Below are 14,170 nucleotides of genomic sequence, written 5' to 3' on the forward strand. Positions count from 1 at the left end.
AATATGGGAGTCTTACTTCATTGTTGGTCTACCAGCCCTGAACTGATTCCCTCCAAACTTTTGCAGGAGAAATAAATTTTATTAGTAAGTGACTATTGTTTTGGATTTTCTATCACAACTAAATATACTAAATTATACACTACCTAGTCTAAGGCAAGTCATCACATTTTCTATACCTTATTTTTTAAATTATGTAATTGACACACATTTTATTAGTTTCAGGTGTACAACATAAATGATTCAACATTTTTATAAATCATGAAAAATGCTTCGATTGTTTACCAAATGAGTTTGACCTTCTTTGAATGTAGCCCTATCAACAGTGAAAGGGTAATTAGATAAAGCCTGTGCTAAATATTTAATTCCTTGGAAACTAAATATAAACTCAAGCTGAAGTTTCTTTGGATAATTTACTATTAAACACATCACTTTATATGCATTTTTGCATGTTTGGAAATACTTCCTAATATTTGTACTTTGTTTTGATAATTTTAATTTTGAAAGGAAAGTGGAGGGAAAAAATTCCATCTTTTTTTGCATATAAATTAAAAGGCATTTGTTCCAAACAATTATCCTCCTGAAAAGTGACAGTGTGATCCTAATGCAACTTTTAACTTAAAGACTGTTATATTTTGATAACAGGATTATAATAATCAGGAAGCCCAACTTCTAAAGACTGATACACTTAGAATTATCTGAAAGGATGAACACCAAAATGGTATTAGTGGTTATGTCTCAATGGTGGGATAACAGGTAACTAATACATCATTTTAGCCTATCTGCATTAAAAAATTTTTCTGCAATATGAATTATCTGTGAAAAAAAAAAAAAAAAAGCAAATGACAAAGAGCCAAATACTAGTCTCCCAAATAAGCCAGTTTTATTCAATATATAATGAACAATTTTTTAATTAAATGGTTTGTACTTTGAAAGAACAGAGAGCAAACCCTACCAAACAGTCTTTATGTTAATTCAATTCAGGACACAAAGGATTGTCAAAATATAATCACAACCATTGAATTAGTATTAAAATATCATATTTTAACACTTCTGTATATTAAATGACAGTAACATTGGTAACAGTACCTGGCAAACAGAAGGCACCTAATGTTTGTTGGTTCTCAAACTGAATGACTTGGCCAAATAAAAGACAAATGCATCCTATATTTTATAACAAACAAGTATAAATTCTTTCACAGATCCTTTCAATGAATAGTAGTATTTCATCCTTAAGACAACAGTTAACCATTAGTAAAAGCTCTCAAAATACTTTAAGGCACTGAAATAGATGCATACATACCATATTTCATCACAATGAAATATAATGAAAATTACTCTGAATGAGAGAAGTGCATAAAAGAAGTAAGATCACTTTTATTACCTGGATAATGCATAGTAATTTAACCGTTAAATTAGAATCTGCAAAATTAAAATTGTCCTTCTGTTTGTCAGCCTTAACAATGACTTTCAACTGATTGATGAGTTATAAAAACAACTACATGGGTTAAACTGTATTCCACCGAAGAAGCTTATTTTCAAGTTTGCCTTCCCTTGCCAAAACCATGTTTTCTAAAGTCAACGTATTTTAAGTATTTCACACTTTACAATTATTAAATTTTCAGGTAAAAAGCTTTATTGGATGATTCCCATTAGAAAACCTCTGAGATTATTCACATTAATAAACATTTTCACAGCTACAAACATGAAGTTATTGCTGATGACAGGTCCTTCTCTATAGGAACTTCTTACTGCGTGTTTTCTAAGTGAACACATGAGAAAACCTCCAATATGTCTTCTGGTTACATAATATAAACTGCAAAATCCACAAAGGAGATGTTTCTGTAGGTAAAAGTAAAGTATTTCCAACGAGAGTTCCCTTTATAGAAATATATGGAGAATCACATATTGACTATATGCAAATTAAAATTGTAAAATGCTTCATGAAAGGCCTAAATTTTAAGAAACATTTTCTTAGATTCTTGAAACAACTAGTTGTTACTGTATTATCTGAAAGTTTATCTTATCATCCCATTTTTTTTAAGAATGCTATTTTGTTTCACTAGACTATCATAGCTGTAAACATTACTGACAATAAATATTTTCTAATATATATCTGTTCATTTTTGAGAAGAAATGACAAAAGGATAAGGCTCTCCTGTCTTCCTGCTTTTCGTAATTAAAAGATGGCCTTCTACCACGTAAAATATTCTTAAACTAGACCTCAAAAGAAGATTTTTATAAGCTAGATCATCTAGTGATATATTTCCTTTTGTTATTCCTGAGTCTTTAATAAAAACCTCATTTAAGGGTTCCAGCCTTCAGCTGTGCTTAAAGATATAATACTGGTTTATGTCATAAATAATTCAGACTTAAAGGGGTGCAGCTTAAGAACAAACTCTTATACAAGGATAAAATTTATATCCTTGTATATCCTTATACAAGGATAAAAATTAAGGGTCCATTTCAGTGTACAGCCTTCCACTGTCCATAGTGAAGCATGCAACTTTTAGTTTCTTAGGGTGGAAGCTTATTGCACGATTTACTTAATTAAGACTGGTTATATACGTAGGAATCAGTTGAGATAAAAAATGCAGAGATCTGGGATCCACCCCAGATACACTGAATCAAAATGTGGCCAGAATAGTCATTCTGGAAATCTCCCAAGTAATTCTTACACTAGGGCTTGAAAATCACTGCAAATCACTACTTTATAAGAATGGCTCTTTTAAGGGGTTTACAAAGTTAAGACTATTTTCATAATCATACTAAGATGTTATTTGCTTTTTTGTTTTCATTTCCTCATGAGCATACAGTAGCATTTACCAGCTGATGGTAAATGTGTGAGGCTACATGTGTGATACCAAGACAGACTGAATGTACAGGCAGATACAAGACTCCATCTGTCTTCTTTAATTGACAGTAAAGACATTTGCAAAAAATGGAACACAATTCTCCACTTTTCTCACAATCTTTTTGTTTTACAAAATAGACATTTTTCATAAAAATGTTTATATTATCAAGTGTTTATTAAATGAATAAATATTTATAACTTTTAACATAATATATACAAACCACATAAAAGATCTTGAGACCAAAAAGATTGAGAACTGCTCTTTCCAAAAGACACCTAGTGCCTATGAACATTACTGCTGATAGGCATGGCTACTTAATTCTTTGGCACAATCAATGTGTATTTTACTTTAAATATGATTACTTAAAAAAAAAAGCTTATTTTTAGGCAAAGGGGATTTAATCTGATAGTGAAACACTAAAGTCTAACAGGTTTTAGTTAAAAGTCTAAGATAAAAAGCATGTGTTGCTGATGGACAGTGACTGTAATGGGGTTTGTTGGGGGGGACTTGGTGAAGGGGGGAGTCTAGTAACCATAATGTTCTTCATGTAATTGTAGATTAATGATAATAAAATGAATTAAAAAAAAGCATGTTTTCCTTGGGTACATCAGAATGTAAATAATCCTTTAATACATGCATGGGTTGACTCTGACGCATTGAATAGAAAACCATACTTTACATGACACATTTAAAAATATTAATTATCAATGTGACAACACAAGCATAAGAATCTGAGTGGTGGCACATGAGTAGCTTACTCCAAATGTCAAAGAAGAACAAATCCCTAATTTGCAAAAGACAGTAAGATAGGGAACGAAGTAGGGTTCCTGGAGAGAAAATAATTTTTTTAAAATTACACTTTTCAAAAATATAGAAATATGAGTAGGCACATCAATATTGACATTATACTAAGCTAAATAATTTTATCCTTCATTTTATTCTTAAAAAGACATCTCAGATACTGTTGCCAAATGAATAATTGAGTATATCTTGCCATTAGAGAAGGCAAACTGAGAACATTTTGAAGTTTAGGCATAGCTATGTGCCTAAGGTGAAAGCAGTCCCTTCCAGCCATTCGATTGTATCTCAAGTATAAAAATAATTATATTGATGTTTATAACCTGTTGTATATATATTTTTTGTGTGTATTGCTATCTAAAAATCCTAGATAGCTAACATTTAAATAAATCACTGCTGTCTGGGAATGATGCTGTGAACACATTTGCTAATTTATACCATGTTAAGATTCTAAATGACATAGCTATTAAACATGTCTTATGTTGAATTACTGGTATTTGAAATTACGTATGTTTCTCTTTATGAGTAGCTTTTTGGAAAGAGTGCTTTCAATATACTTTCCAGTCATACTTTCTTAACTTGTACTTATCTAAGAATCTTTGCATCAAGTAGAGAGTTAAATTAATACTCCAAGAAAAAGTCCAATGAACCTGACTTTTCTTTTCTCCCATTTGGGCTCGAATTTCCACTTACATCCAGCATTTATTTCTTTGCAAGCTCTCTACTTAGTGCATCAGAAATCAATGTTTATGAAAATTCTCTAAAAGGTCCAGCATTTCTTTGAAGTCTTTGAATGATCACAGCGTTCTGTAAATCTGCTTCTTCCAACGTGAGTGTTTCATCTAGCAATCTGAGAAAAGGAAGAGCTGTTGCCAGGGAAAAGGGAGGACTTCTTTGAGATCCTTGGTATTTTTCGATGAAGTCTTTGATGTGGCTTATCCTGTAAAATAGCATAAACTGCTAATAATATGGAAACCTGAATTAGGTAATGTAAGGTAGTAACTTGTGAAGACATATGGCTATGATTAATAGATAGAATAGTCAGAGTATGACAGAACTGATCATTTGGGCTATCTTTCCAAGGACAACCCCTGATGATGGTAAAGAATTACTATTAAATATCTTAGGTGTAGCTGCCACCATGATTCTCAAGATCAAAAACAGAACAAAAGAAAACAAAATGAACAAAACAGCAGCAGTCACAGACATTAAGAAGTGAATGGTGGTTACCATGGGGGAGTGGATAAAGAGGCACAAAATCTCAATCACAATATAAGTTGGTGATGGGGATGGAAGTACATCATGGAGAATATAGTCAATGGTTCTGTAACATCTTCCTATGTTGACAGTAACCGCACTAGTTGGGGTAAAGATTCAATGTGTGTAGCTATTGAATCACTGTGTTGTATACTTGTGACAAATATATTTGTGTTTCAACTGTACTTTAATTTAAAAAAATACCAAGCACACACAAAAAATAAATAAATACAAAGCAAAATAAAAACAAAGCCTGACAGATCATCACTTAATAAATCCTGCCAGCCCAAGTGTTTTAAATGCTTCAGTCATGGGGTATGTGTGGGGGGAATCTAGGTGACTACCTTTATTGAAAATATCTGACGTAGTTTTCTAGACAAAGAAGCTGAGATTATTTTATTATTTTATTACTCCCAAAAGGCTTGATTTAAAAAAAAAAATGGCCTCCTTTCATTTGAAAGGAACTTAGGTCACAGAAGAACATTCCAAGGCACCATTATACCTCTATTCTCATGATAATCAGTTCTCTGATTCTAGCTGTCTAGGGTGGTTTGGACACTTAGAAGTAATAGAATGAAATGACTTGAAGAGGGCCAAACACATAGAAAACACCCAGTAGGTGGTAGATAAAAACAAAAACACAAAACAGGAAACAAAAAAATTGTTAGCCTAGATATAAAAACTATCCTCAAATAACTATTTACAAGAAACACCTTTAAGTATAGACACAGATAAATATACAGATAAGCTGAAACTAAAAGGACGGAGAAAGATGTACTATGTAAGCACTAATCCTAAGGAGGCTGTTGTGACTGTATTATTATTAGGCAAAGTAAATTTCAACACAAAATTACCAGGGATTAAAAGGGACATTTCTTAATGCTAAAAAAGTATTTTCAGAATTAAAAACCCCACAGTTTAATCTCTGTATGGACCTAATTATACAGGTTAAACATATATAAAATAAATGTTGAAAGAAAGGAAGGAGAAACAGACAAACCCACAATCATAGCTGGAGATTTAAGTACAACTGTCTACGTAGCTGATAAAATAATGGGGGGGCGTGGTAGGGGGAAGCAGTAACTTAATTTATTATAAAGTAACAATAAATAAAAGAGTGTGGAGTTGGCAAAAGGAAAGATAAATAGGCCAATCAAACAGAATGGAGAATCCAGAAAAGATCATTTGATTTACAAAAAGATGCCATAGCAACTAGGTTGGAAAAGAGCGGTCTTTTCCACAAATAGTGAGATAAACAGAACAGATATATGACTTGTTCTGGCCAACGGGATGTTAGTGATATAAGTAAATACTTCCTTAGTGGGACTAGACCTCCTGCTACGTCAACATGTCCAGGTAGTTGTGCTGATTCAAGAAGGTAGACCTAGACTCACAGACTTGCAGCTTAAATCAGAATCCCCCTAGATGACCTATAGATGTATGAATGAACTCAGCTGAGATCAGCAAAGCCATACCAGCTGACACATGAGAAATACTTATTCTGTGCCATGAGATTTTTGTGACTATTTGTTTACTCAGCAATACTGATTGATACAAACACTGATATAAACAAATATAAACTTGGACCATTACCAAAAAGAATGGATAATCATTTTCATGTATTTGTTTATAGTACAGTAATGAAAATGAATGAGCTTCAGCTACACACATCAACATGTATGAGTCTCAAAACAAAAAAGAAAAACTGCCTTTTCCTTTCCGTACTGAACAATTCATTCTAAAACCATCAGTAGGGCAGAACATGGGAGGCATCCAGGCCAGAAATGAGAGGGAGTTGTGGTGCCCAAGAACAGGGATTCAGAGGCCAATAGGGTAAAGGAGGCATTTGCACAGGAAAGCTGCCCACCTGCATCGTATCAGAGCATGACAAGGATGTCCATGCAGCGGGAGCAAGGCAGGGTGGTGGCTACAAGCACAAACAGGGCTGGAAGTATGTCCACACAGAAGAGCTGTCCAGTGCAGAGTGGCAGAGGCCAAGGGGAGTGAGGTATATAACCAAACTGAGTGGGAGGAGGAGAGGTAACAAAGCAGGCTATCTCAAACAGAATAAAAAGAGCATTCTTACACAGAAGAGTGGCAGACTGTACTGAGTCAGAACCAGAAAGGGGTGAACAGAACATCCAAGTATGGGGGAACAACGGAGCACAGTGTCAGAGCCCAAGAGGGTGAGGAGGTCATTGGCATGGGGTGTTGAAGTGGCCTGGAATGATGGGCCAGAGACCCAGTAGAAGACAAAGGAATCTATATAGGAACTCAACAAAGGAGAGTTAGAGCCCAGCATGGTGAGGAGTGTCCCATGTTTGGGAGGAGGTATTAGTGGAAAAAGGAGACTGGTTATATGTAGGAGAACTGACCAATAAATAAATACATTAACAATAATTGGGGCCAGGCTTTTCACAGTGGGAGTAGTTAGTAACAAATATGCAAAGGGAAAGACTAGACTAAATCCTATGGTGGTAGATTGAAATTGGAGTTATGTATGTGAACTCATGGTTTTCAATGTGCAAAGATACAGACATACAAATGTAAATGTATGTGCATATATGTATTACGTACATGTATGTACATGTATGCACACTCATATACACCTGTAGCTCTATCCACTCAGAGGGCCTGGGAGTGGTGGTATCCAAAGAAGCAATAAGATACCTAGCACTCCAGATTCTGGCTTCTCAGTATCATTGTCCACTAGAAAGAACTACAGCTTCTTAGAAAAGGTACAGAATGAATCTGGAAAAAAATTTTGCTCCAGAAAAAACTGAAGTGCACAAACAACAATAGGACTATGTCAGGAGTTTAAAGGAGGTCCTACTGACTGTATCTGGAACAATTTGAGTATTAAATAAATAATGCTGGTAAGAGATTATGATCTATTGAATAAAACAGGAAACTATGAGTCGATAATACACATAAATAAATGAAAAAATTTGAAGTGTTAGGAAGAACACAATAATCATTCAACTTCAAACTTCTTCCCCACAAAATATGTGTTAATTACAAAGAGAAAAATAACTTTACAGTGAAGGAGCTTGGCAGATACCACTTTAATCAAGTGAGGCAATTTAACAACATCATAATGGGACAAAATGTACATGATGCCACTTGACAAAATGCAGTAAGAGATACAAAGCATTACTTCAGCAATATTCCTGCCAAAATTAGTGACCTAAATATAATCACAAGAAATGAACAAATAAAAATATTGACCTATAACTAAAGAAAAAAATGTTAAGGTTATGAAAATCAAGCAAAGACTGAGGAACTATTATTTCAAACTAAGACATGGCAACTAAATGCAATGTGTGATTCTCAATGGCCTCTGGCTGAATTCTAGTTATGTGGCATAATGTCCTTGTTTGTAGGAAACATACACTAAAGTATTCTGGGTGATGGGTCACTTGATTTGCAACTTACTCCTGAATGGTTAGAAAATAAAGTTCTTTATACTATTCTTGGAACTTCTTTGTATGCACATGATTAACTTAAATTTAAACTACTTATTTGAAAACCAGCAAAACTCAGTATCTTTCTTAGGGATACACATATGCTTGGTAAAATTGAATAAAGGAGAAAATGATTAACACATACTTAGATAGTTTATTTTGCACAAAAGAAAGAGATATGATCAGGGAGAGGTGCAGAAGGCATAGTGGTATGTTTTGAATGGGTTTTTATAATTCTTATTTTAACTACACACATGTATATTTTTGCTTGTATAAAACTTACCCCCAAATTTTAAATCTTTTATAAATAAAGAGGGAAACCTATATATAGCATGCTCCTGCTTTCCATTAAAATGAAAAAAAAAAAAATTTCAACAGTGATACTAGTGATTATCTCTGGGCGATGGTGACTTCAGTATCTTTCAATACTTTCCTGTATTTTCATTTTTTCTACAATTAACAGAAAAATAGGCACATAATGCTAATTACTGATTTTAAAAACATTAAAAATAATTCTTTTAAAATTATGTATCTAGTTAAACAGGAAAATATATCAAATGATAAAAGTGCTAACTCACAGAACAGATTAAAAATACTCCACTAATGTTCAAGAATTCTATTGTCATATTACTATTATGTTTGGGGAACTATTTATTAAGATCCTTGGTTAGTCAGTAAAAACAACTGTGGACCAAAGTGAAAGGAAGAAATGAAATTTAAACTGAGGGAAAAAAATCAGACACACAGTAAAATGAAGACTCACCTATGAGAAATATTAAATTTCTGGACAATCCTTTTCCCGTTGGCTAACCAGATCTGTATGTTAGTGATGGGTTCTAGGTTGTTTAGCTGGACAGTAGACAAATTATTTTTATTCTCAACTTCAGTACTCCTTGGTTTAAAGACAATTTTTGGTGTTGCACTAAAAAAAATCCAGACAACAAGTCAGATGCATGTTTTTTTTATTAAGCAGAACTTTATCATTAAACAATTACTATAAACATTTTATATTAAGTATAGCTTTTAGGAAGAATTAGTAAGTTGCAGCTGTTTCAATGACATACAAGTATTAGTATTAATCATGTCCATCTTACATGATGAATGTAGGAATCTAATGATATTATGCATACACAAGCAATCTGTAACCCTGTAAAGAAAGTACTGCATGAATATGCTGTTATAATCATTTGAATAGTGCCTTAGAGAATATACAATTTTACTGGGTTGATAGACATACAACCTGTATCTACTCCCCAGGTTAAAATTTCAAAAGAAATGATAAGTACTCTATAGAGAGTAGTCCTTGGGTTATAAAGGAAAAGATAGGAAATAAAGTATTTCCTGATCATTCTGAAAGTCCTATTCAGGTATTTTTATACATGTGGATGGATATGTATATATACCTTACCAATTTTGATTTAATAAAAAAAAGGTGGTTCCATATCTAACCTCATGGCATATTCTGTCATAAAGCATAGTTAGTTATGATGAAGTCTGTAAAATCTGAAAATAATTAAAAACTTCGATACAGACACTAACTTCATCTTGGCATTTCTCCCCCATTTTTATTATCTCAGAATTCAGATACTGTCTATAGAATACAATATTGAAGACACTGGTAACTATAAAATGGAACCCTATATTCAAAAAGGAGCATAAGTACTCTAACATTAATGGCAAAACTCAAGTGGTGGGTGCAAGGGAGAAAAATGACTTATTCATACAGTTTTGCCCCCGCTTATGGAAAACGAACATCATAAGCCTGCTCACCTTCCCAGTCTGTGACCCTGTCCTGAGAAGGGCTGAAACACAGGCTTGGTTGACATACACAGTTCATTTTTCTTGTCTTCGACTTTAACATCAACCTCCTCTTTATCGAAAATTCCCTGTAACTCTAAAGGTAATTCCCTTGGAAGTTAAAGAAATAAAGTGATAAACCATTCATTATGTTCTTCTATCTCTGAAAAACCATACTCTGTATCCAAAGATAAATGAAAAATAAACAGAAATAAGGAACATGTAATATTCTTTACAACAAAAAACTGTATTTAAAATAATTAAATATGAATACCAAAACCCAAAAAGAACAAGAGAATAATTTTTAAGACTACAAATTCACAAATAGCTGAGTTATTGAACTAAACACTATTATAGTGATGAAATATTTGATGACTATATACTGCTAAATTTAAATAGTTGATTTCTACAGGTGTCTGAATAGGACTAAAAATAGAAAAATGAAGCTTTAATTTTAATTTTTAAATGAAAATACAGATTTACCCTAGAAATAACAAAGAAAATAAAATACAAATATGTTAAACTTCCTATGAGCAGGGACCACATCTCTTTTACTCATAAACATATTCTAGTCCCAAGAACAAAACAGTGCATGGTAGACAGAAGGAGTGAACAGATAATCTGTTGAATCTTACGATCTTTTAAAGGTAGCATCTTTGTAATGAGCATTTGAAAGTTTACAGTGTTACAGAATATACCTGATATATATGCAATATACTTCCACAAGGGAATTTTTACAAATTACCAGTTTTAACAAACTTCTTTGAAATAATTTTCAGAAAATACAAATTCATTTAGCATATACTGATGATCTGTGTATTTTTCTATACATGTCATATCTGAAAAAAATTTAAAACATGCTTGTTCTAAAAAATTTAGATATAAGTAAAAGTAAACACATGTCAACTTAGAAAGTGAAAGTCCTTATGATCCCACTCACACATTAATAAAAACTTTTGGGTTGAGTCTTCTAGATTTTCTCTATACATACAGTAAAATGCCATATAATTATTTTTATTGTATCCATAGATGGTATCAATCTGTACACACTATTCTGTATTCTGCAAACTGACTTTTTTTTGGGGAAAAAAAAATATGTATGTGTGTGTACTGCAGAAATTTTCTCCTGTTAGCATATGGATACATGTCATTTTTATCAAATGCACACTATTACTCTGTTAAAAAGTAGATCAAATGGCAGAAACATACAAAATGTACCTCCCATCTTTTTCTTCCTGATTTGTAGGAACTGTACATATATTCTATTTACATGACATATGTGTAACAAGTATTTCCAGTCTGGCATTTGTCTTTTGACTGTATATAGTAACTTTTGGTACACATAAGCTTTTTATATTTACATAATCAAATTTATCCATTTTCTTATATTTGTTCTGGGATTCATGCTGACTACAGCTATATACAACAACATGGATGCACATTCCAAAGAAGTAAGCTGAGTAGACACAAACACATTCAATTTCCATAGAGTTCAAAAAACAGATGAAATGAAATTACATGGTAAAGATTACATGACATGCTAACATGGCTAAAACTATTAAGAAAAAATTACCATTTAAGTAAGGATGGCAAAACTTCTGTGATATTCCTACCAACAATGTGTAATTGTAATCTTATCATGAGGACAAACTCCGATAAATCTAAACTGAGATGAGAGACATTCTATATAATTCGGGCTTATCATCTTCAAGTGTCAAAATTGTATAAAAAAAAAAGAAGAAATCAAATCTCAAGAATCATTTTATTCTGAAGGAGACTAAAGAGTCATGACATCTAAATGGAATGCATAATTCTGAATTGGATGCTTTTGCTATAAAGGATAACAAATATTAAGACAGTGACACTTGATAAAACAGTGACACTTGAGTAGTCTTGAGGATTAAATGGCAGTAACATATCAATGGATGGCTGCATTGTGGTTATATAGGAAAATGTCCCTGTTTACAGGAAATATACACTAAAGTACTGAGGATGATGAGGCATCACTTTAGCAACTTATTCTCAAATGGTTTTAGGAACAAAGTTATTTGTACTATGCAACTTTTGTATTACTTACAGTATCTACATTATATATATATATATATACCCAGAATATATATATATATATATAATGTATATATTGAAAATTGGTTAAAGAATACTGTCAACCCTTCTGAACTGAATACTGTCCAAATTAAGTGCTTTGTACCAATGAATGTCATACATACAAACGTGTGCTAAGGAGAGAGTGTCATGGGATAGGAATTTAATATATATTTTTTGGAAAGCAGAAGCATGAACATGAGCATCAATAGCTGAAAGAATGTTCACATCCCTTCCTAATTTTCTTTCTACCAAACTACCATTTTAAAATCATTCATATGATAAGGGACTTGCATCCATAACATATAAAGAACTCCTAAAACTCAACAAAAAGGCAAACAACTCAATTTTAAAATTAGGAAAAGAAAAAAAATAGACAAAGCATTCGAATAGACATTTCTTCGAAGAAGATACACACATGGCCAGTAAGTACACAGAAAGATGAACATCACTAGTTGTTAGGGAAATGTAAATCAAGACCACAATGAAATACCACTTCACACCCAGTAGGATAGCTATAATTTAAAAAAAAGACACTACCAAGTATTGGTGAAGATATTATGGAAAAATTATTACTCTGTACAGTGTTGGTGGGAATGTAAATGGTGCAGTCACTCTGGAATATAGTTCACTAGTTCTCCATAAAGTTAAACAGAATTAACAATTCTGCTCCTAGTTCCCCTGAGAACTGAAAACATGTCCACACAAAAACCTGTATATTATATGAATGTCCACAGCAGTATTATTCATAATAGCAAAATGCAGAAGTGCCCCAAATATCTATCCACTGATAAATGGAAAAAACTAAATGTGTTATATCCATACAACGCAGATGCTATTTGGCAATAAAAAGGAATGAAGGACTAATAAAAGCTCTAATATCAATGAATTTGGAAAAAATTATGCTGAAAGAGGTCAGACACAAAAGGATTTCATTTATATATATATATATACACACACACACACACACACTGTTCAAAATAAGCAAACCCATAGAGACAGTAAGTAAATTAGAGGTTTGGTAGAGTTGTGGGAGGAGGAAACTGAGTGACTATAGGAATGGAGTTTCCTTTTGGGTTGATGAAATGTTCTTTATTAGTGCTGATGGTTGCACAACTCTGAATGCATTAAAAAATACTGTATTGTACAATTTAAAGGGATGGATTTTATTGTAGGCTAATTATATCTCAATAAAGCTACTATTTAAAAAATATTAAATACAAGGATAGGTGCAGATATCTTTTATAGTGGAAAAATTAAGAAATAATCAAAACTGCCAATAACAACTAAGTGTATATATAAAAATTATGCATCATCATTTTGATAAAAAAATAATATGTAGATATATTCAGACATTTCAAGACATGTAACAGAATCATAAAAATAGAATAAACATTACAGGGCAATGGAAATCAGAATTCAAAGACTATAGATACTATAGATACTTAACCAAATACTAAATAACAACTAGGATGGGGTACTAAGTACACATGGCAAATTAAATTTTTAAGTCAGATTTTGATTTTTTAGAATTCAAATTCTTAAATTTTCTTTAAAATTATAGCTATGGCTCTCTTAAGAAAACCCATCTTATGAAAATCTGAATTTAAAAAAGAAAAGTATCTGTGAATGTGTAGGGGATGTGTAAACATTAAAAAAGATCCTCCCAAATGAAACATACCTATAATACCCTTCTTTTTACAAAAGAGCGTACCCTTTTTTGATGGAGTTAAGAAATTGCTGACTTGCACAATCAGAATAACTTCTGAAATCATCGTTGACTGTGAATCCATTTTTCCATAATTTTATACTTACATCTACCTGTAAAGCAGTAAGAAACAAAATGCATCATGTTAATAAAATACACTAGTAGATTAAAAGTCTTTTGAAAATTTCTAT

At 32.3% G+C, this 14,170-nt stretch overlaps 1 protein-coding gene across 4 annotated transcripts in view; it reads right to left on the reverse strand.

The window, feature by feature from the left end:
• Nucleotides 1–863: 863 nt before the first annotated feature.
• Nucleotides 864–14,170, reverse strand: part of UBXN2A (UBX domain protein 2A) — a 36,619-nt gene continuing 23,312 nt past the window's right edge. For all 4 annotated transcript variants that reach the window (XM_037005567.2, XM_037005566.2, XM_073215959.1 and 1 more), the window contains 4 exons: nt 13,986–14,092; nt 10,142–10,279; nt 9,135–9,293; nt 864–4,590 (listed from right to left, as the gene is read on the reverse strand). In XM_037005567.2, the coding sequence (XP_036861462.1) occupies nt 4,398–4,590; nt 9,135–9,293; nt 10,142–10,279; nt 13,986–14,092 (597 nt within the window). In that variant the 3' untranslated portion in view covers nt 864–4,397. The remainder of the gene's footprint in view (nt 4,591–9,134; nt 9,294–10,141; nt 10,280–13,985; nt 14,093–14,170) is intronic.

This window comes from Manis javanica, chromosome 1 (assembly GCF_040802235.1).
Source record: "Manis javanica isolate MJ-LG chromosome 1, MJ_LKY, whole genome shotgun sequence".
Classification (NCBI taxonomy): domain Eukaryota; kingdom Metazoa; phylum Chordata; class Mammalia; order Pholidota; family Manidae; genus Manis; species Manis javanica.